Below are 24,762 nucleotides of genomic sequence, written 5' to 3' on the forward strand. Positions count from 1 at the left end.
CAGACTGTCCAGCTGTCTGCAGCTCTTTCTCCTAAGAGGTATTCCTGCAGATTTACCGAAGAAGCAAATTCTTGGCTTTTGAACTTCAAAAGCCTAATTAAAGATCCTGGATCTTGGAGTTCCCTGGTGGCTCAGTGGGGTAAGGATCCAGCATTGTCACTGCTGTGGCTCAGGTCACTGCCCTGGTGTGCATTTGATCCCTGGCCTGGGAACTTTGGCATGCCATGGGCACGGCAGAAAAAAAGAAAGAGAGAAAGAGAGAAAGAGAGAGAAAGAAAGAAAGAAAGAAAGAAAGAAAGAAAGAAAGAAAGAAAGAAAGAAAGAAAGAAAGAAAGAAAGAAAGGAAGGAAGGAAGGAAGGAAGGAAGGAAGGAAGGAAGGAAGGAAGGAAGGAAGGAAGAGAAAAGATTGATTCTGAACTTTGGCTTTTGAGCCCCCCAAAATCGAAGCTCTCAAGGACTCTAGATAACTAAAGTCTGGCCAAAGTGGTGACCAGGGGCTGGGGGGGAGAGGGGAAAGGGAAGTTGTTGCTCAATAGGGGACAATTTCCCTTTTGCAAGATGAAAATTTCTGGAGAGTGATTGCACAACAGTGTAAATATACATCCCGCCGCCAAACTGCACATGTAAAACTGGTTAGGATGGTAAATTTGATGTCATGTGGGTTTTGCCACAATTTTTAAAAAATAATGCTATCAGTCAAAAGAAAGCCTGGCTCTCTATACAGATGAGCATTCAGGATGAGTCAACTTTTCTTGCAGCAAAATAGATCAAGGTTCCCCAGTGTGAACAGGAAGAGCTGGGCGGGAAAGAAGATGGTTAAACTCAGAGATGGGTCCAGACCTACGTTCCTGAATTCTGCAATCCCACCTCTCATCTAAAGGGCTTCAGGGTGATGTGAGAAAAAGAAGGCTCCCGGGAACCCCCACCCCCACCCTGGGCCCCAGGATAAAGCAGGCTGGGCGGGGTTTCTCCATATCCATCGTAAAGCAGCATCCTTTGAGTAGGACTGGCTGCAAAGGACTGTGCACACCCAATCGGCACCCCACCCATTGTGCCCCAGGACTGACAAGGTCCATACAGGTCGGCGGCTCCAGTATGCCTGTGGTTCTCTGGCCACCAGAGCGTGTACTGCCTACATACAAGCAGGTTTCAAGCAACACCTAATGGAAGTTGATGGATAAATACCCCAGTTCCCTCGCCCTCCTCAACTCCAAAGCTTGTTCTACGTTAACTTCCAGGTCCTGAATAAGAAGTCCCCATGGCCCACAGCTGTCACCTGTTCATCAGTGCTCCCTCTATCCCCCTCCCCTTCCCATCTCTCTTCCCCGCCCCCTCCCCTCTGGTTCCTTAGATCACCTCCCAGGTAGATTTTGCACCCCTCAATCCTTGTCTCAGGCTCTCCTTCTGGAGCAGCACCACTGAAGACAGGGACCACGTCATTTAGCATCCAAACCAGGATGCTCTGGAGAATGAGAAGGAAAAATGATTCATAACTAGACCAGGGCAACAGCCAGGACTGCCCCAGGGAAACCAGAATGTATGGTCATTCCACTCGGCATTCACGAAAAAACAGCCAGATGCCTGGTCCGTGCCAAGAGGGACACGGATGATGCAGAAACAGCAAAGTTGAAGCAGAAGCTGTGGCATCTCAGCAGGGGGCAGTGGTGTCTCCAACACTCACGTCAAAGCCCCTGGAATTTGAATGTGACCTTGGAGAGAACTGACTCCAGAGACCCAGATGCAACTGAGATGAAGTTTCTATACCATTTAGCAGAACTGGAGGCGCTCCAAATAGGAATTATGTTCTATTATAGAAAAAGCGAATGAGACTTTCGTTTTTGCAATCTGAAATCTGTTGACGTACAATTATTTTCTGCTCTGTGGGCGTCCCATTTCCTTCTTCAGGTCTTATTTTACTTTTATTTTATTTTTATTTTTTGGCCACTCCGCAGCATACAGAGCTCCCAGACTAGGGATCAGGTCCCAGCCGCAGCTGTGACCTTTGCTGGGCTGGGGATTGAACCTCTATCCTAGTATTGCAGAGACGCCACTGATCCCTTGTGCCACAGTGGGAACTCCAGGTCTTATTTTATTTTGTTTTATTTTATTTTTATTTTTGTTTTTTTCTTTTTGTCTTTTTAGGGCCGCACCCATGGCAAATGGAGGTTCTCAGGCTAGGGGTCCAATTGGAGCTATAGCTGCAAGCCTAGGCCACAGCCACCGCAACACAGGATCCAAGCCACGTCTGTGACCTACATCATAGCTCACGGCAAAGCCAGATCCTTAACCCACTGACCGAGGCCAGAAATCAAATCCGCGTCCTCGTGGATGCTAGTCAGGTTCGTTAACCGCTGAGCCACCTGATGGGAACTCCCAGGTGTTATTTTAAATGGTAGAGGACGGTGATACAGCTGGAAGGCAGGAATTGGCCAGGGAGTTTTGTCTGTGTCCCAATGCCCCTTCCCACCTTTAGCCTTCTAGGGCTTTCTAAATGATACCAGTCTGTCCAATTATCATTTTATTAAAAGCTATTGCCTTGAGTCCCGCCTTCTCAAGGGGACCCAGAAGGAAATCAGTGTGTTATAAATTAATTGCACCAGGGCAACATCCCAGGAGCCCTGCCACCTGCACACTGACTCTCTACCATTCATCCTGGGCTCTCAGCCCACCAGGACCTGTCAAAGCCACTGGCCCTGCTGCCTGTTCATCCTGGGCTCAGAGCCGAGAGTAGTTTCTCATCTCTTTGCCAATGTGCCAAAGCTCAGCAGTACTCAGAATAATCTTCTTCCACATAATTGGAGGGGAACCAGCCAACCTGGAAAGAGACAGGGAAGTGGTCAGGGCAGCCTCTGCATCTTCTCCTGCTGTTCCTTGTTTCTTCCTACCTCAGGACCTTTGCACCTGCCATACCTTCTACTGCAGAAAGTACCTCCCCCAGATATACCCTCAGCTGACCGCTCTCACCTCCTACAGTCCTTTACGTCTGTATCACCTTATTCTTAAGAACTTCACAACTATCTTATTAAAAATTGTAATATCACCCACCCCAACACTCCTTATCCCTCTTTCCTCCTTTCCATAAAACTTCTCACCACCTAATCGATGATTTATGTTACTTCCTTATAGGCTTGTCTGTCTCCTCTCCCTTCACTACAATAGGGCAAGGATTTTTGTCTATCTTATTGATCACTAAGTTCCAACAGCCTAGAATCGTTCCTGGAATGCCATAGATATTTAATAAATATTTACTGAAAGGAGAGAAGGATGGATGGATGGATGGATGGATGGATGGATGGATGGATGGATGGAATGAGGGATGGATGATGGATAGAATGATGGATGGAATTATAGATAGATGGATAGAATGATGATAGATGGATGACTGGATAGACAGGTGAATACTTTACAGCCCAGACCTTCCTAAATACTCCCAAAAGGCTCCCTCAAGTGTCCTCCATCACACACTGAATTTACCCTTCATGGTTCCTAAAACCATTCACCTGAGTCATTATCCAGGTCACTTTTCACGTATCTTTTCCTCTGGTAGAATTTAGGCTCCTAACCAGTGGCCTTATCTTCATTTAACAAATATTTTTTGAGAAACCCATACACCCCAGGCAATATTCTAGATACAAGGAATTCATTAGCACATGACACAAAGACCCTCTGCCTTTGAGAGACAAAAATAAGAACCAGGCAGAAACAAACTTTTTTGAGAAAACTTGAGCTCTCTCCTGAAAGTCCAAATTCAGGCAGACAGAAGAACCCAAAAGGCAAAGGCAGTGGGTCCCAGTTCTGCCTCTTGATATGATTCAGTTGAGCACCCACGATGCAACAGTCACTGCCCTGGGCACTGGTGATATGGCAGTGAACAAGATAGATGAATCCTTCCCTTCATGTTCCCTAAACATGCCAATCACTCTCTCACCCCAGGGCCTTTGCACATGCTGGTTTCTCTGCCTGGAATAATTTCCCACACCCCCACCCCCACCCCCCGCCCCCATGACCTTGTACGCAGCTCACTTATCTCATCCCTCAGTGATCAGCTTGGTCTCTTAGAAGGCATCCTGTCCTGCTCCCAGGGTGGCTCAGGAGTTCCCCTCAGGGCTCCCAGGGTGCCTTATGATTTCCCTTCTCAATCTTGACTGCTTACTATTGCAACTGCATGTGTACGAGTCTATGCTTCTCACTAAACTATGAGTTTCACGAGAGCAGTGATTGTGTTGGGCTCATCTTTGCCTCCCTGGCACCTGGCTCAATGCCCGGCACATAGTAGGTGCTCAATACTTAAATGCAAGGTGCAAAGGAGACAGTTCGGGGGGGTGGGGGGATGCGCTGGGGTTGTGGGATGGGAATCCTATAAAATTTGATTGTGATGATCTTTGTACAACTATAAATGTAATAAATTCATTGAGTAATAAAAAATAAAAAATAATAAATGCAAGGTGCATAAATGAAATCTGCCCCTCATCCCTTCCAACTAGAGACACCCTCCCCAGGACCATTGCCCACCTTCTTCACGCCATCAAGACGCCCAGTTCACCCCACGCCCTTTCCCTGGGGCTCCCAAACTCCACCCTGACTCACCCGGCCATAAATCTCCCCTCGCCACCAGCCCTGCTGCCCCTTCTTGTTCAGGATCTTGATGATGTCACCCTCCTTCAGGGACAGTTCCGATCGGTCCCGGGCGCAGAAGTCATAACGGGCTTTGGCTGTTCCAAAGTACTTGGTGCTTCCCGCTGTGTGGGGGGACAGCAGATGTGGGAAGGGGGTACAAAGCAGACACCCACCCACTGTCTGGGGATGGGGGCGAGGGTGGGCAGGGAATGCTCCCAGGAGGGTACACCAGGACGAAGGGCCCCTCGATGCTCCTTTATGCTGAGTGTGAGGCACCCCGTGTTCGGAGGGGGGCACACCTGTATTCCCAGAATCATCCTTCCAGCCCAACCAACATCCACATTTAGAAAATAATACCATTTATCATCTCTTAAATGTTTTGCATCTATTCACAGTAAAAGAAACAGAAGAATCATGTGGGGTTTTCCATTCTAGATAACATTCATTATATTAAGAATGTCCAAGGATTGCAAAAGAGAGAATCAGAGAAAGAAAAGCAAGGGGGAAAAAGGACACAGAAAACGTTTCAAATGTAATAAATGTCACAATATAAAGTGACATTATAGAATATAAAATTCTGGTTCCTGGTGTCCTCAGATTCCTAAATATGAAAGGAACCCCATACTCCAAGTCAATGGATATGCAAACCTCTCAAGTGCAAAGGGAAAGACTGAAAGTGGAAAAATGTTCAGACGGTTTCACCGAGAAGACTTCTCTACACCCACTGGCAGGAACGCCTGCGGTTTCCCCACACTTTCCCTCCACAGTGGGAGGAAGCTGGCACTGCAGACCCCATCTGGAGACCTCCTACCTGGAGGTTTGCTGATGGCTCTCCTCTCAGGCTCCTTGAAGGGGAACTGCAGGGTGGTGTCCAGTGACTTGAAGCAATCTTTCAGGGAGTTCTGTTGGTAGAATTCAACCAGCTCCTGGAAAGAGAACAGCAGGAAAGATGCTCTTCCAGGACAGCTTATTGGGTGGGGGGGGTGGGGGGGGTGCTGTAGAACTGGAAGGAGTTACATCCATCTCATCACAGGAAACAGGTCCTTCCTTGTGGCCTCTCTGGCAATAGACTTCTTGAATGCTCCCTGTGATGTGGAGCTCATTTCCCTCCTGGTCAGCCAGGACCATTTTATAGGGAAGAAGTTACATGGTCTCAAGACACTTCCCCTAATAGCCAGTTCACTTCATTATATATTTATCAAAGAATCATAGTTCCCATCATGGCTCAGGGGAAATGAATCTAACTAGCATCCATGAGGATGCAGGTTCGATCCCTGGCCTCACTCAATGAGTTAAGGATCCATCGTTGCCCTGAGCTGTGGTGTAGGTCACAGATGTGGCTCGGATCCCACATTGCTGTGGCTGTAGTGTAGGCCAGCAGCTGTAGCTCCGAATGACCCCTAGCCTGGGAATCTCCATATGCCAGGAGTGCGGCCCTAAAAAAAAGAAAGAGACTTTAAGGAGATGAATGCAATGTGTGAGCCCTCTGGGAAAAACAGCTATAAAAGACATAATCAGGGCAATCAGGGAGCTTGGAAAACAGGCTGTATATTAGATAATAATTTTGTAGCAATATTCAACTTTCTGGCTGTGATAATGAGGCGAGAGAATGTTTTGGCTCTTCAGATACTCATGCTAAAGTGTTTACAGGAAAGATCTGGCTGCCTGCAAATTACTCCTAAATAGTGAAGAATAAATGCATGACTGGAGCAGGGGAGAGGTAGAAAGAGAGAGAAAGCAAAAGAGGCGGAACATTAACAATTAGTAAATCCAGGTGAAAGGTCTACAAATATTCATAACACTATTCTAGTAACCTTTCAGAATTTTTCAGAAATAAAAAAATGAAGGGGGGAGACAGGATTAAGATGGCAGAATAGAAGGACTGGAGCTCAACTTCTCTCCTAAAAACAAAATTCACAACTAAAGACGGAGCAATCTCCACCCAAATGGACCGGAAACCCATACCCTACTCCAGAAGGAAAAGAGGAGGCCACATCAAGAGGTAGGAGGGGTGATTTTGTGATATAAACAACCCCATACCTCCCGGGTGGGAAGCTCCACAGACTGAAAACTAACCGGCTCACAGAGACTCACCTACAGGAGTGAGAATTCTGAGCCCCACATCAAACCCTCACATGCTGGGATCTGGCACTGGGAGAAAGAGTCCCTGGAGCATTTGGCATTGAAGGCCAGCGGGGCTTGTGCGCAGGAGCTCCACAGGACTGGGGGAAACAGAGACCCCATTCTTAAAAGGCACACACAGACTTTCACGTGCACTAGGTCCCAGGGCAGAGCGAGGTCTCCACAGGAACCTAGGTCAAACCTGACTGCAGTTCTTGGAGGACATCCTGGGAAAACAGGGGTGAATGTGGCTTGTTGTGAGGGAAGGACATTGAAGGCAAAGCTCTCGGGAATATTCAGCAACTGTGCCTTTCTCTGGAGGGGGCCATTTTGGGAAAATCTGGCCCCACCCGTCAGTCAGCTGAGAAGCCCCAGGGCAAACAACAATCCAGCTGGGATCACAGCCCCACCCCTCAGTAAACAGGCTACCTAAAGACCCCTCAGGCACATAGCTGCCCCTAATCCCATCCAGAGACTAAGCCCCACCCACCAGAGGGATTAGAATCGGCTCCACCTACCAGTGGGCAGGCATCAGCCCCTCCCATCAGGAAGCCTACAACAAGCCCCCATACCGACTTCAGCCACAAGGGGGACAGACACCAGAAGTAAGAGAGGCTACAGCTCTGTTATCTATAAAAAGGTCACCACACCAAAAACCTATAAAAATGAAAAGACAGAGGACTATAACTCAGATGAGGGAGAAAGGGAAAACCCCAGAAAATCAGCTAAGCAAGGAGGAGATTCTCGGCCTCCAGGAAAAAGACTTTAGACTGTTGATGCTGAAGATGATACAGAGACATTGGAAATAAACTGGAGTTAAAGATGGATAACTTACAGGAAACACTGACCAAAGAGATACAAGATATAAAACTTAAACAAGAAGAGATGCAAAATACAACAACGGAAATAAAAAATTCACTAGAAGCAGCTACCAGCAGAATACAGGAGGCAGAAGAACGAATAAGTGAGGTGGAGGACAGATTAGAAGAAATTACAGATGCAGAACAGAAAAGAGAAAAAATATTGAAAACAAATGAAGAGAGTCTCAGAGAACTCTGGGACAGTGTTAAACGCACCAACATCCATATTATAGGGGTGCCAGAAGGAGAAAAGAGAGAGAAGGGGACAGAAAAAATATTCCAAGAGATAATAGCCGAAAATTTCCCTAACATGGGAAAGGAGTCACTCACTCAAATCCAGGAAGCACGAGTACCATATAAAATAAACCCAAGGAGGAATACACCAAGACACATATTAATCAAACTGACCAAAATGAAAGACAAAGAGAAAATCTTGAAAGTAGCTAGGGAAAAGAAACAAGTAACATACAAGGGAACCCCAATAAGGTTACCGGCAGATTTTTCAGCAGAAATTCTGCAGGCCAGAAGGGAGTGGCATGATATACTTAACGTGATGAAAGGAAAAAACCTCCAACCAAGATTACTCTACCCAGCAAGGCTCTCATTCAGATTTGAAGGAGAAATCAAAACCTTCTCAGATAAGCAAAAGCTGAGAGAATTCAGCAACACTAAACCAGCCTTACAACAAATACTAAAGGAACTTCTCTAGGCGGGAAAGAAAAGACAGCAACAGGAAACAAAAATGCCACAAATGACAAGGCTCACCAGTAAAGGTTTATATACAGTAAAGATACGAAAATCATCCATGCACAATTATACCATCAAAATCAGAAATCATGAGAAGAGGTGGGTACAAATGTGGGACACTGGAGATGAACTTGCAATTAAGAGAACAACAACTTAAAACAATCTCATATACATATAGACTCTTACATCAAAACTTCAGAATAACTGCAAACCAAAAATCTACAGTTGGTACACAAACAAGGAATCTCTGGAGAAGAAATATATCTCATAGTAAATAAGTGCATAATCCACCATGAAGGGGGCCATTTGACATCATTCTTGGAATGCTGAAGTCTTACATCTGATTCTGATTTCCTCTCCATCAAAGAACTTATGATAATTATAATTAAACAATGTGACAGTACAATTAAATAATACAGTTCTACAATTGTATTATTAATGACCACTTCTCTCCATGGTACAATGTAAGGTCTATAATGTCTTGTTTATCACATCACCTAGAATGGTGTAATGCCTATATTGAGGAATCAATAAGATGTAACAAATTGTGAGGACATATTTATACAGTTACATTGTCTTTTAACCAATTTATGCATTTTATATTTTACTTATTTTCAGAGGGTGTATTATTTTTGTTATTCTTACCAGTTAAGTCATTCTTTTTATTATGCTATATAAAATATTTAATGGTATATAAGGCTTTCTTCTTTATAAATTTTAGTTGCATAATGTAACAATTTTAATATAATGCTAATTTTTAAAGAAAAATTGAAATGTAATAGATAAAACTAAGTAGTAAAGATGAAAACCATAAAAATGGGATAACGTATAGAATAAATTTCCTATTTGTCTCAGCATATTTTCCATTCCACTTCTCCAGTGGGAGTCACTTAATCTGTTTCTTAAGATCCATGATATAATAATCTGTGTGAATGTAATTGTGTTTAAATGTATGTATTTTATTCTGTAAAAAATAAAAATAAAATTTCAGAAAAAAAGAAATTAAAAATAAATAAATAAATAAATAAATAATAATGAAGGAGGACATTTTTTTCAAAAATAAATAATATATCCCATTTCTGGGTATATATCCAGAAAAGATGAAAATGCTAATTTGAAAAGATACATGCACCCCAATGTTCATAGCAGCACTTTTTACAATAGCCAAGACATGCAGGCAACCTAAATGTCCACCAACAGATGAATGGATACAGAAGATGGGGTGCGTATATACAATGAAATATTACTCAGCCATAAAAAAGAATAAAATAATGTCATCTGCAACAACATGGGTGGACCTAGAGATGATCATACTACGTGAAGTAAGTCAGCTATTGAAAGACAAATGCCCTATGATATCACTTATATGTGGAATCTTTTTAAAAATGATACAAATGAACTTATTTACAAAATGGAACTAGATTCACAGACAAAGAAAACAAACTTATGGTTACCACAGGGGAAAGGGGGGGAAGGGATAAATTAAGAGTTGGGGATTAACAGATCACACTACTACGTACAAAATAGATAACCAACAAGGAACTACCGTATAGCACAGGGAATTATATTCAATACCTTGTAATAAGCTATAATGGAAAAGAATCTGAAAAAAAAAGAGTACGTGTGTGTGGGGGTGTATATACATATATATGTGTGTGTATGTGTGTATACATATATATAATATATAACTTAATCACTTTGCTGTATACCTGAAACTAACACAGCATTGGAAATCAACTTTACATCCTTAAAAAACTTAAAAAAAATTTTAAGTTTGATGAAGAAAAAGATTCGTAGAATGAACGAACAGTCCCTAACCTTCTGGGCACTCAAGGATCCAATGGATCAAGTGAAGGATCAAGTGAAGTCTGAGATATCTTCCTTAAAAAAAAAAAATGCAGATATATGCACAATTCTGGATTTTCCTTCAGAAGACTCAAAGCTCCTTAAGGATCTGCAGACCATGAGTGAGATCCAAGTGCCTTAGACCAATGGGCTTAAAATGTCTAACAGGTAACCTGAAATTACGGGGCACCAAACAGAAGCCAAAACATTTAAAGATGTTTGGATTCTCCATGAAATGGTCATTGAGCAGGTTAAGCAGAGCTGAGTCTTGATGCTTGACAAAAATAGAGGCTCTGGGAGTTCTCTAGTGAGCTCAGCAGGTTAAGGATCTAGTGTTGTCACTGCAGTGGCTCAAATTGCTGCTGTGGTGCAGGTTCGATCCCTGGCCCGGAAATTTCCACATGCCGAGGGCATGGCTGAATAAAAATAGGGACTCTGCCATTCTGTGATATGAGAATTAAATTTCAGTTTTCCCCATCTGTGAGATGGGAACTCAAGAGTGAGTTGAGGGGATTAACAGGAATCCTATTTATATGTGGTACTCAGTAAGTGCTTATAAATACTCACTTCTATTATGTTTATTATTATTATTATTATTATTATTATTATTATTATTGCTGGGCATTAGGAAAATGAGTTTAAAGCCAATTGCTCCTGGAATTCCCATAGTGGCTTAGCAGTATCCATAGTATCCATGAGGATGTGGGTTCAATATCTGGCCTCCCTCAGTGGGTTAAAGATCCAGTGTTGCCGTGAGCTGTGGTGTAGGTCACAGACATGGCTCAGAGCTGGCATTGCTGTGGCTGTGGTGTAGGCTGGCGGCTGCAGCTCCAATTTGACCCCTAGCCTGGGAACTTCCACATGGCACAGGTATGGCCTTATAGAGCAAAATAAATGAATAAATAAATAAAGTCAATTGCTCCTTAGTGTTCTTGGAGGGGCTGTCCTGAAATATAGGAAAGGGGGTGGTGGTCCTCAAGATAGAGCTTCAGGAAGGGTCCTGCCTAGATTCTAGAAGGCTGAGGTGATGGGTAGATCAGCCCTTACCGTAAGCCCTCGGAAAGCCTTCTTTTCTGTAATCCGGTAGAGTCCTTCTCCCGTCATGATTTTAATATGCTTGACTTCAACATTATACCTGGAAACAGGGAAGAGAGTGAGTTGGTCATGGGGCCCTGGGTATGGAAATTCAGGGCCATCTCCTGTCACCTCTCAGCCTCAGGCTACACACCACCCCCAACCATGGAAGAAGCATTCTTGGCTACTTCAAGGAGGGGGTGACCCCTGGAGCCCAACTGGATCCCTTTTCTGGAGCCTTTGCTGCTCTAAGCCTTAATTTCTTCCTCTGTATAACAAGCAACATCGTCCTTGACTCACAGGATCATTGAGTCAAGAGAATGTCGTAAAGAAAGCACTGTTCTAGAATAGATAGGACAAAACCTCCACTTGCACCACCAAGGAGCACCACAGACTCTAAAGGACACTGGAGAAGGAACCCACTTCCACCAATATGGTGCACCACGGACTAGTAAGGACACGGAAGAAACATGCAGTGACAGAACCATCTGCCAATCTGACCTAGATAATAAGAATAATAATGATAAAAAATCTCCTTCTCCAAGTCCCCCACCCCCAGAAATGCTGGGAAAAAACAGTGAACTCTCAAAAAAAGTAAGGGAAATCCCCAGAGGCCAAAAATGAGGGATGAAACTAAAAAGTAGGCAGGAAGCATCAACTGCCACCCTATAGGCTTTGCTGATCTTGGTAACCAAGGAGAACATGTCTTGATCACACAGAGACATCAGATGAGTTAGTGGGTCCTTGCAGGGTGGAGAGTTGGCACTGAGACCTGACCATGCTCCATAAGGCTGGATTGTCAAAAACTACATCCTCAGGGAAAGGGGTGGTCTTGAAGAATTCCACCCATCAGCAAAGCAGGGGCCATAAGAAAGCTTGTTTGTCTCAGACCCAACACAGAAAAGTCACTGCTGAGAATTCATAATCTCAGTCCTGCCCTCATATGGATTTAGGGTTTAAAATTAAACTACCTGTGTAATTGGGAACGAAGGAAGTAACCTAGAATAACTTTACCCGAAAAAGAAATCTACTTGTTGATTGCCAATGGAAAATCTCTGGAGACCCAGGCAGCAAAGATACCTGCTGGGAAAGCCCCACTTAAGATCACAAGGCAAAATTACAAAACCAACAAGGAAATGAGCCACCATGAGCAAGAAGCTTCACCCAAGAAACAGAGATGCAGGAGAGCCAGGGTCTGCAAGACTTGGGTGCAGGTTGCATTTCTGCCTCTTCCTGGAGTATGCAGAATACTCCAGGCTTGGAGCCTTGCTAAGAAGCATATCTCTTTCCTATGGGTTGTCGGTCAATTAAAAGGAATAAGAAAGATTAAAAACATGCAGCACGAGCTCAAAAAAATGTGACTATCGTGACTGTACATTCCCTTCTTCCTAAAGCATCAGCAGTGCCCAGGTCACAAGGGAAGATGAGTCAGAAAAGGAGGAATTACTTAATGCTGATGGCAAATTCTGCAGCATCCTTCACCCTCTGCCGCACCAAGAACGTCCCATCCGAGCGGTTGGTGAGGATGCTTTCTGCCCCAGCACGCTCCATGGGGCCAGCATACCTGTCAAGATACACCAAGGAGAGGAGATTGCCTTATTGAGGCTGCTTTCTCCCCCCAACCCCTGTGACTTTTATACTTATTTATTTATTTGCTTTTTAGGGCCACACCTGTAGCATATGGAAGTTCCCAGGCTAAGGGTCGAATCGGTGCTACAGCTGCCAGCCTACACCACAGCCACAGCAACTCAGGATCCAAGCCACGTCTGTGACCTACACCACAGCTCACAGCAACGCTGGTTCCCTGACCCACTGAGTGAGGCCAGGGGTTGAACTTGCATCCTCAGAGATACTAGTCAGATTCGTTTCCACTGCACCACCAACAGGAACTCCAAATCCCTATGATTTTTAAAGTTAATGTCAGCCTTGGTCCAGCAGCCCTTAGACACCAAGGTAAACCCTGGGTGGTGAGGTGGTGGCCAGAATCCCAAAGTATGCAGTGGCCATTGGACTTCTGTAAGTCACACCAAAATTTCATACCTGAATTGCAGGAGACGGCTCTTTGCCTGTGACTGTGTTTTAGAGTGATGCAATGAGAAATATATATTTGGTCTTTGTGTGCCTCTCCCTCGTTTCCTGGCATATAACTCTTAACACCTCTGGCATCTCCTAAGTGATCAGTGTCTTTGTGTATGCTGATGAGATGACGGGGTTAGGCGGGTGGCTGAGGGCTCCTCAATAGCCTTAGGATGGGGGCTGGTGACCAGAAGAACCTTTAGCCCCACCCTACCCCAATGTCTGGGGAGGGAAGAGCGGCTGGAGGTGAGTTGATCACTAATGGCCAGTGATGTAATCAGTCTTGCTTATGCAGTGATGCCTCATCCAAACCCCAACCAAATGGTCTTGGAGAGCTTCTAGGTTGGTGAACACAGGGAGGTGGTACCCAGAGAGGGGGCAGAAGCTCTGCCACCTTTCCTACACCTTGCCCGGTGCACCTCTTCCATCTGGCTGTTCCTGAGCAGGATCCTTTTATAATAAACTGGTCATTTAGTAGGTAAACTGTCTATCTAAGTTCTGTGAGTTTGTATGAGCAAATTATCCAACCCAAAGAGATGGTTGTGAGAATGTCCCCTTTACAGCCAATGGGTCAGAAGTAGGGGTGACCTGGGCTTGTGATTAGCATCTGAAGTGGAGGATTGTCCCTTGGGAGTGAGCTCTTAACTTATAGGATCTGACACTGACTCCAGATAGAGTGTCTGAACTGAATTGAATTGTACCACACCCAGGTGGTGTCTGGAGAATTGGAGAATTGTTTGGTGTGGGGAAAAAAAAAAAGAAAACATATTTGGTTCAGAATTGTTGAAAGTATAGTGTTAGTGGGTTTTTTTGTTTTTTTGGGTTTTTTTAATCAGGGATTGGGTGGTGGGAGGATGAACAGTGGAGCAGAGGATTTTTATGTTTCTATTTTTTTATTTTTTGGCCATGCCCCAGCATGGGGAAGTGCCTAGGCCAGGGATCAAACCCGCGCCACAGCAGTGACAACTCAGGATCCTTAACTTGCTAAGCCACAAGAGAATTCCCAGTTGTTGGGTTTTTTTTTTTTTTTTTTTTCTTTTACTCTGAAATTCAGCATTCCTGGTCAGGCATTTACCAGTGTCCACGGTTGCCCATCTCTGTGGTCACCAGGATGGAAATAGGGTGAGGGAGGAAATCAAGACATTAGCCTCAGGTGCAAAATTCAAAGGGCAAGCCACAAAACTCAGTCATCGAGATAAATAATAAGTTGTATTTGAACGCACTATTTCTAAAAATCGAAACAGGAAGTTCCCATTGTGGCTCAGCAGTAAGGAGCCTGACTAGCATCCATGAGGAAGCAGGTTCCATCCCTGGCCTCACTCAGTGAGTTAAAGGATCGGCATTGCCATGAGCCGTGGTGTGCATTGCATACATGGCTCGTGTGGCTGCGGCAGGGGCATAGGCCAATAGCTGCAGCTCCGATTCAACTCCTAGCCAGGGAACTTCCATATGCCGCAGATGCAGCCCTAAAAAAAAAAAAAAAAAAAGCAAAATGACTGCAAAAGCAGCTGTAGGGAGTTCCTGTCGTGGCGCAGTGGTTAACGAATCCGACTAGGAACCATGAGGTTGCGGGTTCGGTCCCTGCCCTTGCTCAGTGGGTTAACGATCCGGTGTTGCCGTGAGCTGTGGTGTAGGTTGCAGACGCGGCTCGGATCCCGCGTTGCTGTGGCTCTGGCATAGGCCGGTGGCTACAGCTCCGATTCAACCCCTAGCCTGGGAACCTCCATATGCTGCGGGAGCGGCCCAAGAAACAGCAAAAAGACAAAAAAAAAAAAAAAAAAAAAGCAGCTGTAAAAAGGAATGAAGCTCTGACACCAGCGGCAATGTAGCCAGACCTTAAAAACATGATACTGAGTGAAAGAAGCCAGACACAAAAGGCCACGTGGTGTGTGATTCCATTCATATGAAGGGTCCAGAACAGGCAAATCCACAGAAAGTAGATTAGTGGTTGTCAGGGCTGGGGAAGGGGAAGAGGTCGTGATTGCTAATGGGGGATGGGGTTTCTTTTTGGGGGTGATGAAAATGTTCTGGGGCTAGATAGAGGTGGTGGTTGGTGAAGGTATTAAATGCATTTAATATAGATGTGAATGTAAATATATTTATTCTGGAAATATAAACATATATAACATAAATAATATATATACTATATAGATAGTATGTAATTATATGATATAAAACGTGAATATGAATATATTTATGGCATAAATTTAAATATATATTAAATATACATTACATATAGATAAAACATAATTATAAATGATATGTAAATGTGAATATGAATGTGTTTATGCTATTAATGTAAATATATAATAAAGTATATTAATTACATACTATGCAATTATAGATAATATAAAATGTGAATATGAATATATTTATGGCATAAATTTAAAGGTATAATGTAAATAATATATACTAACTATAGATAATATGTGATATATAAATATAAATTATTTATGATATATGAAAATGTATGCGATAAATGTAAATACATAACATGTCAACAATATATATTATTTATACACTATATAATTACAGATAATATATAAATGTGAATCTGAATACACATGCTATGTGTGAACATAAATAATATGTTGTTATAGATAATATCTACTATAGATAATATATCAATATAAATATGAATAATGCTATAAATGTAAATACATAATATAATATGTATTAATTTTATATAATATATAATCATATGATAGGTCAGCATGAATATGTAATAGAAGCATCAACATTAACATAAGTGCCACCTTAAATGGTTAATTTTCTGTTATGTGAATGTCTCTTCAATTTTAAAAATAAATTTTAAAAAAATCCATGATGAACAAAATGTCAACATTTTAAATAAAAACAAGATCTGACTCCTATTTCACCACAATTCACCTTTCCCTACTCCCAGCCCAGTCGTATCTTTTTTTTTTTTTTTTTTTTGGTCATATCTTGTCTTTATTTACAGTTTTGAGATTTTGCTCATCATGGATTTCTTTTGGCTTGCTTTTGATTTATTTTAAATATTGCATTAAAATAGTATGGATCTCGCTACCTGAGTTTGGGGCGCCCCCTTAAAGGTTGCACCCAAAGTTAAGGTCTTACTCTCCTCATCCCTGTCCAGCCCTGGTGACCACATCCCACAGGGCAGGGGCGGAGTGATTACAGCCTCAAGAGACCATGGCTTAAATCCTGCCTCTGCCCCTTAGTCCCTCTGTGACCTCAGGAACTGATTTGTTACTCTGACCCCAATTTCCTCTTCTGAAAAGAGGAGATAAAATTCCTCAATACCGAGGGACATTTTTGACAAATGACAATAATACATTTGGAGCCCCACATACTTTGTAGGACGTGAATGTTTATCATGCCCATTGGTTACTAATACTCTCCACAGGCAGTCAGGTCAGGCTTTGCAGGCAGGCAGACTTGGGTTCAAATCCCACCTCCTCATGTTCTCACTGTGTGACACTGAACAAATCACTTGCCCTCTCTGAGCCTCGGTTTCCTCCTTTGCAGAAAAGGAGTAAGAACAGCAGGTACTTCAAAGCATAATTGAGAGAACTGAACGTATCCTTAAAGCGCTGGCACATGGTTATAAAAACACCACCACGTTAGGTCAAGCCCAAGACGCCAACAATTGTAAACTGCACCGTGCTTTCACAAGCTATTATGAAATAAAAATTGCTACCCATAAAATTAGGCAGAAGACTGAGACTCCACTAATTATAAGAGCCATTCCAATGCCAGAGATGTTGAAACGTGAGGAGGGGGATGATAGGCACTTTAGAATGGATCGAAATGAGGTCATAACAGCTAACGCTAATAACAACAGATAATAAAGTGCTTTTTGTGTGCCAGGAACGGAACTAAGCATTTTATAGGTCATGGCTATGGAAGCCTAACAGCCCTATGAAATAGAAACTATTGTAAATCTGTTTTCAAGGAGTTCTCATCATGGTGAGTGGAAATGAGTCTGACTAGGAACTATGAGGTTGTGGGTTCGATCCCTGGCCTCACTCAGTGGGTTAAGGATCTGGTGTTGCCGTGAGCTGTGGTGTAGGTCATAGACACGGCTCGGATCCCGAGTTGCTGTGTCTGTGGTGTAGGCCGGTGGCTGTGGCTCCGATTCGACCCCTAGCCTGGGAACCTCCATGTGCCGTGGATTCGGCCCTAGAAAGCAAAAAAAAAAAAAAAAAATCTCTTTTCCAGAGAGGAAAGCTGAAGCATAGAGAAGTTGAGTTATTGGCCCAAGGTCACACAACAGGGAAATGTTGGAGTCCGGATTTGGCCCCAGGTCAGTGGGCTCTGAAGCAACATTGTAAACCCCCACCCCTCATTGCTCTATAAGCAGTAGGTGCTCAAAAAAGCAGGGGGAGGGAACTGCCATTAGCATCATCATCATCATTTGCCTTCCAAGTGAAACCACAATCTCCCAAAGTCAAGGACCCTCCTTTGTCTGCTCTGTCCTTAGCAGCCCCCAGCAGAGGGCTGAGCCCAGCAGTCAAGGCTCAAGGTTTGAAGAATGAATAACTTATTGGCTTGTAGCCCCCACTTCCACCCCCAAGGCCCATCCCAGGCATCTGCCCCAGAGCACCCCAAGCTGAAAATAAGAAATGTGGTTCTACTCACCAAAGATGAACAGACAGGTCCTGGGGGGGACCCTGGGGACATAGATAGAGATCGACACTTAGGGCAAAGGGTCCAGCATGGCAACAGAGGTCAGGGCCCTACATTCATTCATTCATTCATTCATTCCGCTATCACTGATTAGGCGCCTACTATACTCTTCATTGGACATACATACGGCCCCAGAATCCAGGAGGAGAGAGCGGTTCACCCTCAAATGAACCAGCTTTAAAGAGACAGCTAAATGTGCAGAAAGAAATTGAAGATATGCCCAGAGCTTGGCTTCTGAATGCCATGGCCCACCGAAAGGACCCGGGCTCCTTGGGTAAATGGTTGATTCCAAGATTGGGGCAGAAAAACTGCAAGGGAAGTCTGATATCGCGCTAGAAAGTAAGGAAGGGCTCAAAAGATGGGGACATGTCAAAAGGAAAGGCTAATCTGAAAGGCCCACTGGCCAAGGCTAAGACAATTTTTTTACAGACTTTATTTTTTTTAATTTTTATTTTTTGGCCATGCCCACAGCATGAGGAAGTTCTGGGGCCAGGGATCAAACCCGCACCACAGTGGTGACCCAAGTCACAGCAGGAATAATGCCAAGCCCTTAACCCACTGAGCCACCAGGGAACGTCCAAGGCTGGGACAAATTTTATTTTATTCTTTTTTTTTTTTTCTGTCTTTTTAGGGCTGCACCTAAGGCATATGGAAGTTTCCAAGCTAGCGGTCAATTCAGAGCTGCAGCTGCTGGCCTACACCACAGCCAGGGCAACGTGGGATCTGAGCCGTGTCTGACACCTACACCACAGCTCACAGCAACGCCAGATCCTTAACCCACTAAGCAAGGCCAGGGATCAAACCTGAGTCCTCATGGATACTAGTCAGGTTTGCTACCTCTGAACCACGATGGGAACTCCCTGGGACACTTTTTAAATAAAAATCCAGGAACATGAAGTTCCCAGGTGGTGCAGTGGATTAGGAATCCAGCTTTGTCACTGCTGCGGCAGAGGTTTGTTCCCTGGCCCCGGAACTTCTGAATGCCGTGGGCGAGGCAAAATCCAGACCATTTCCTGAGATAGATAACATACAGATACAGAGATAGATACATAGATGATTATTAGATATATAGATGATTGACAGATACATAGGTACATACATAATACACAAATACATGGCAACCACAGTTTTTCCTTACAATAGAATATCAACTAATAACTTTTCAGGGAATGATGGAAACTCCCAATGTAATTCCATAGTGGAGAGATCTGGACAACCCCAAACCAAAAAAAAAAAAAAAAAAGTCTAAGATATTTCAGGGACAATTAGTAAAAGTATAAATACATAGTCTAAATATATAAGAGTATAACCTCTATGTTGAAGTTCATGTATTTAAAACTCATGCTCTGGTTATATAAGAGAAGGTTCTCCTTTTGGGAAGTATTCAGAGAGGAGGGGGAAATATGTCTGTAAGCTTAGACGTCTCAGGAAAAATAAATACTAGACATTTCAAAATTAAAATATGTCGAGGAGTTCCCGTCGTGGCGCAGTGGTTAACGAATCCGACTAGGAACCATGAGGTTGCGGGTTCGGTCCCTGCCCTTGCTCAGTGGGTTAACGATCCGGCGTTGCCGTGAGCTGTGGTGTAGGTTGCAGACGAGGCTCGGATCCCGAGTTGCTGTGGCTCTGGCGTAGGCCGGTGGCTACAGCTCCGATTCAACCCCTAGCCTGGGAACCTCCATATGCCGCGGGCGCGGCCCAAGAAATAGCAACAACAACAACAACGAAAAGACAAAAGACAAAAAAAAAAAAAAAATGTCGAGAAAAAAAGCAAATGATAGAACACAGGGGACAAAATGTTAACACTTGGTGTATCTGAGTAAAGCATAATTGGGAGTTCTTTGCATTATTCTCACGACTTTTCTGGAAGTCTGGAATTATAGCAAATGAAAGCGACAAAAACGGGAGATGAGCTTCCCAGCAGATGCCAGTGATGGGGTCATGAGGGAGGATGAGAGAGGGCTGAGGTTTGGGGAGGGTGGGAAAAACTTGGAGTCAGCATAAAGACTGAGGGAGGGAGCGCCCCTGGGGCACAACGGGTTGAGGGTTTGGTGGTGCTGCTGTGGCTCTGATTACTACTGTGGTGCAAGAGCCAGCCCTGACCTGGAATATCCACTTGCCGTGGACGTGGCCAAAAACGGATGGGGGCGGGGCAGAGGGATGGGCAGATTGGCTCACAGGATCTGAGCCAGGAGGCAGGGGTGGAGGTGGGGGAAGAGGAGGATGACCCTGTACAGGACTCCATTCGGTGCTTGTGAAGGAAGCCAGGGGCTGGCCAGGCTTCTTGACCCCTGCTGCTCTCTTCATGCGGAGGAAGATGGTCGCACGAGAACCAAGGAGACAAGGATGGGCCATCCTTCTCCAGGTGGCTTCCCCTCCAGGCTCAGTCATCAAGGTAGGTAATAACCTGCCAGGATGAGCAACCTCCTCCCATTTTTAAGAGGGTCTCCCCAGAGCTGCCTGCCCTCATAGGACTCTCTGTGGACCCCCTTGCCCTCGCTCCAATCAGACTTGAGGCACTCACGTGCACGTAGGGCTTGACCCTGTTACAGGGAAACCAGCCAACTTCGTTGGTAGACGTATTCCTGCCCTAAAAAGATGGGAGGGAAAGATGTTAAGAGGTTACAGGCATCCACGATGCATGTGTGTGTCCGTCTGTCACCCAGTGGTCACTCTGCTTGTCCATTTGTCTCTCTGCAGCCTGAATGACAAGAGGTACCCACACTAGTATCAACTTCCTGGAAAGACCACCAGCTCAAAAGGCCCAGGCCAGCCCCAGAAATCCCCATGGCCATCCCCCTCCCCAGAGGGGCTTCCATTGCCAAAGTCCAGGGCGCCCAGGAGCCCATGCCCAAGGGCACCCACACCCTGGCCCCACGCTCGGGCCCTTCCCCATCACTCCCATGGCCCCAGCCTGTACCTCCCACCAGTTCTGTTCAGCCTCGGCCTTGGTGAGCTCCACGATGTCCCCAGGGCTGAGGCGTAGAAAGGGTCCGATGGCTCCGGGCGGTGGGGGCAGCCCGTAGTACTCCTGACACACCTCCATCTTGGGCAGGCCTGGAGGGAAGGGACGACGTGATATGGCGTGGCTGGCAGTGGAGGACTTTCAAACCTGAGCCTCACCCACCAAGATAGTGAAAATTTTAAAATCAGACAATACTGAGTGATGGTGGTGAGAATGTAGAGCACTGGAAGTTGCCCAGATTCTTGGATTCTTTTTTTGGTTTGTTTTCAACTTAAAAATGTTTTTGGAGTTCCCGTCGTGGCTCAGTGGTTAATGAACCCAACTAGCATCCATGAGGATACCGGTTCGATCCCTGGCCTGGCTCAGTGGGTTAAGGATCTGGCGTTGCCGTGAGCTGTGGTGTAGGTCACAGGTGTGGCTCAGATCTGGCATTGCTGTGGCTGTGGTGTAGGCCGGCAGCTATAGCTCCAAATCGACCCCTAGCCCAAGAACCTCCATGTGTTGCGGGTGTGGCCCAAAAAGACATTTAAAAAAAAAAAGTTTTTAACATGAAAATAATTTAAAGAGGGAGGGTAGCCACCACTCAACAGCCCATTCCTACACAGCTGGAAAGAATCCACTTTGGAAAACTGTTTGGTGATCTCCACAGAAGTATCCACTCCTGTATATATCAGCAAGGGAAATGAAAACATAGGTCCACAGAGAGACCAAGACAAGAATGTTCTCAGCAGCTCTACTCACAAGAGCCCCCAAACTGGCAACAAACCCAATGTGCTCAGTAAAATGGACAAACACAGCACAAAGCAATCATACTGTGGAATACAATACAGCAACGAAAAAGAACGTGTCATGGTGTCAAGTAACCATGCTAACATGCAATGAGACTACATGCTGTACAATTGGCTTATAGGAAGTTCAAGAACAGGCAAAACTAATTGATAGATCAGATAGTGGTTCCCTCTGGGAGGCAGGATGGACTAGCAGTAAGAACATCCAATAAGACTTTCTGTGATAATAGAAATGTTCTATGCATTGATCTGAGTGGCAGTCACATGGGTAGAAATTCAGTGAGCCTACACTTAAGATTTATTCTTTGTGGAGTTCTCATCCTGGCGCAATGGAAACGAATCTGACTAGGAACCATGAGGTTGCGGGGTTCAATCCCTGGCCTTGCTCTGTGGGTTAAGGATCTAGTGTTGCCGTGGGCTGTGGTGTAGGTCACAGATGCAGCTCGGATCTGGCACTGCTGTGGCTCTGGCATAGGCCAGCAGCTGTAGCTCCGATTAGACCCCTAGCCTGGGAACTTCCATATGCCGCGGGTGCGGCCCTGAAAAGACAAAAAGACCAAAAAAAAAAACTGATTTATGGTATACATTTTCTATCTCAATAGAATGTGTGTGTGTGTGTGTGTGTGTGTGTGTGTGTGTATACACATGGCCAGTATATATATATATATATACATACACACTCATATATATTTATATACATACATATATATAAAATGGATATGTGCAAATATATATACACACACACATACATACATATGAGTTTACACATATACTGGATATGTGTAAGTGGATATACAGTGGAGATATATATATATATATATATATATATATATATATATATATATACACTCATCTATGTTTCCTCCTATTGGGAACATTCAGGTTGTTTCTGGGTTTTGACAAAGTTGATACATGCATTCTGTATGATGCTGATTTTGTACATATGTATTATTGTGATATATAGATATAGTACATATCATATACATACACCCACTATTGAAGACATTTGAGTCATTTCTAATTTTTTTTTTTTTGGCTGCACCCATGGTGTATGGAAGTTCCTGGGCCAGGGATTTAATTTGAGCCACAGCTGTAAAATTGAATCCTTTAACTCACTGTGCCAGGCCAGGGATCAAACCCTTGCCTCTGCAGAGGCATGAGCTGCAGCAGCCAGATTCTTAACCCACTGCACCACAGCAGGAACTCCTGTTTCTAATTTTTGACTATTGCAAATAAAGTTGATGTATCTACCTATAGATAGAGAACTATAGTTATCTATAGATACCTATTCCTATGCCAGGACATATATATATATATAGAGAGAGAGAGAGAGAGGAAACTGAATTTTTACACTGATTCTGTATGACTGAGCAAAGAGTTTCTTTTTCTTGGCTACACCAAGTTCTTTAACAATGCTTTGACCTCCTGCTTCCTAGCCTTCACACATGCCATTCCCTCTGCCTGGAACACTGGCTCCTCCTCTGAGAAGCCTTTCCTGAAGGCTCAGGTTCATCAGGTCCCCCTATTTGATGCTCCGGAAAACCCTCCATTTTGCCCACCTCAACTGTAATGACAGCCTAAGTTTGTCTCCTGCCACCAGCCAGGGAGCTTCACAAGGACAAGAAGCATGCTGTTTTTAGTCACAATTTGCCCAGATAATACACACAGTAAATGCTAAATAAAAATCACCCATCACAACTGGGATCCCACAAACACTATTAAAATACACATGAATCCACCCTTTCCCCTCTGCCCTGGGGCTAAAAAGACTTCTGGATTGGTCCAACTGCATCTCCCATTCTCCACTGTCTAGGTGGACCACCCTTTGCTGAAACCACCCCATCATGATAGGATAAACTGGGAATTGGGGATTAACAGGTACACACTACATAACATAGATAAATGACAGGACCTACTGTATAGCACAAAGAACTATACTAAATATCTTGTAATAACCTATAATGGAAAATAACCTGAAAGAAAAAAAATATGTATATATAACTGAATCACTCTGCTGTACACATGAATCATTGTAAATCAACAATACTTCAAACTGCATATGTGTGTGAGTTTGAGTGTGTGGGGGGGGGGGGTGGAGGGAGAGAGAGGATGGGAAGAGAAAGAGCATCTGAACAAGGATTGCTATGTTCCACGCACGCCCTTCACAGCGTGTGGGCAAAGCAAGCAAAGAATTTCAGTTCCTCATTTATAAATTCCTTTCGGGTTTCTAAGACTGGCGCAAATGCTGTATAAGCAGGACATTAAGGGGTCATTAAAATCATTGTTGAGATCTGTCCCTGAGCGGGAGTGCTTTCTGCCCCACACAGCGCCCCCTGCTGACTCACCCAGCTCATTCCTCTTTTTGTCCTGAGCCCGGCGATGTGTCTTATCCTGGAGGGAGAGACCAAGAAGAAAGCAAGCGTGGCTACCTGCGCCCTGCCTGGGAGCTCATCAGCCCTTATCTGAGCACCTAGCAAAGGGCCATGCCCACTGCCAGGGTCTCCTGGGTCCAGCCTTCCTTACCCTGAACCCCCATGATTTTCCAGGCATAGAAAGGAGCATGGGGATCTTACCTTCTTCATAGTTCCTGCAAAATCTGCAAGAGGGTAAAGGAAGTAACTAGTGAGAATGGAGCATCCCTCTCGAAGAAGCAAGCCCACCTCCCACACTCAGTCCCCTGGTACCTTGCCCATGTCGACCACACGGAGGCACCCTCCCCAGACACTCCTTGTGTGCCGGTGCCCGGCACCGTTGACAGCGGTAGCCCTGATAGAAGGTGCCTCTTGGGTGCAGGAAGGAGAGAAAGGAGAGAATCAGTGATGTTGAATGGACACAGCCTCGTTTTGCCAACAATATGATGGGCCCCTTTGGGTTCTCTTGGGAGCAGGAGAGAGATGGAGAAGCTGAAGGTCAAAGGAGAGCCTCCCATCTCCCAACTCAGAGGCATGACAGCCAGGGGAGCAGCTCCACCAAAGCAGTAGAGCTGACCGACCCCAG

At 44.6% G+C, this 24,762-nt stretch overlaps 1 protein-coding gene across 2 annotated transcripts in view; it reads right to left on the reverse strand.

Moving 5' to 3' along the window:
- Positions 1-2,506: 2,506 nt before the first annotated feature.
- The window catches only part of VAV1 (vav guanine nucleotide exchange factor 1), a 64,218-nt gene continuing 41,962 nt past the window's right edge, over positions 2,507-24,762 (reverse strand). For both annotated transcript variants that reach the window (NM_001267833.1, XM_085009350.1), the window contains 11 exon segments: positions 2,507-2,816; positions 4,589-4,740; positions 5,430-5,544; positions 11,239-11,326; positions 12,713-12,829; positions 17,965-17,996; positions 20,537-20,602; positions 20,933-21,069; positions 24,111-24,156; positions 24,339-24,361; positions 24,450-24,547. In NM_001267833.1, the coding sequence (NP_001254762.1) occupies positions 2,763-2,816; positions 4,589-4,740; positions 5,430-5,544; positions 11,239-11,326; positions 12,713-12,829; positions 17,965-17,996; positions 20,537-20,602; positions 20,933-21,069; positions 24,111-24,156; positions 24,339-24,361; positions 24,450-24,547 (928 nt within the window). In that variant the 3' untranslated portion in view covers positions 2,507-2,762.

This window comes from Sus scrofa, chromosome 2, assembly GCF_054392235.1.
Source record: "Sus scrofa isolate SSC_HxYL_T2T_F1_AM1 chromosome 2, Sscrofa_HxYL_maternal_Yorkshire_Landrace_v2.0, whole genome shotgun sequence".
In the NCBI taxonomy this organism is placed as follows: domain Eukaryota; kingdom Metazoa; phylum Chordata; class Mammalia; order Artiodactyla; family Suidae; genus Sus; species Sus scrofa.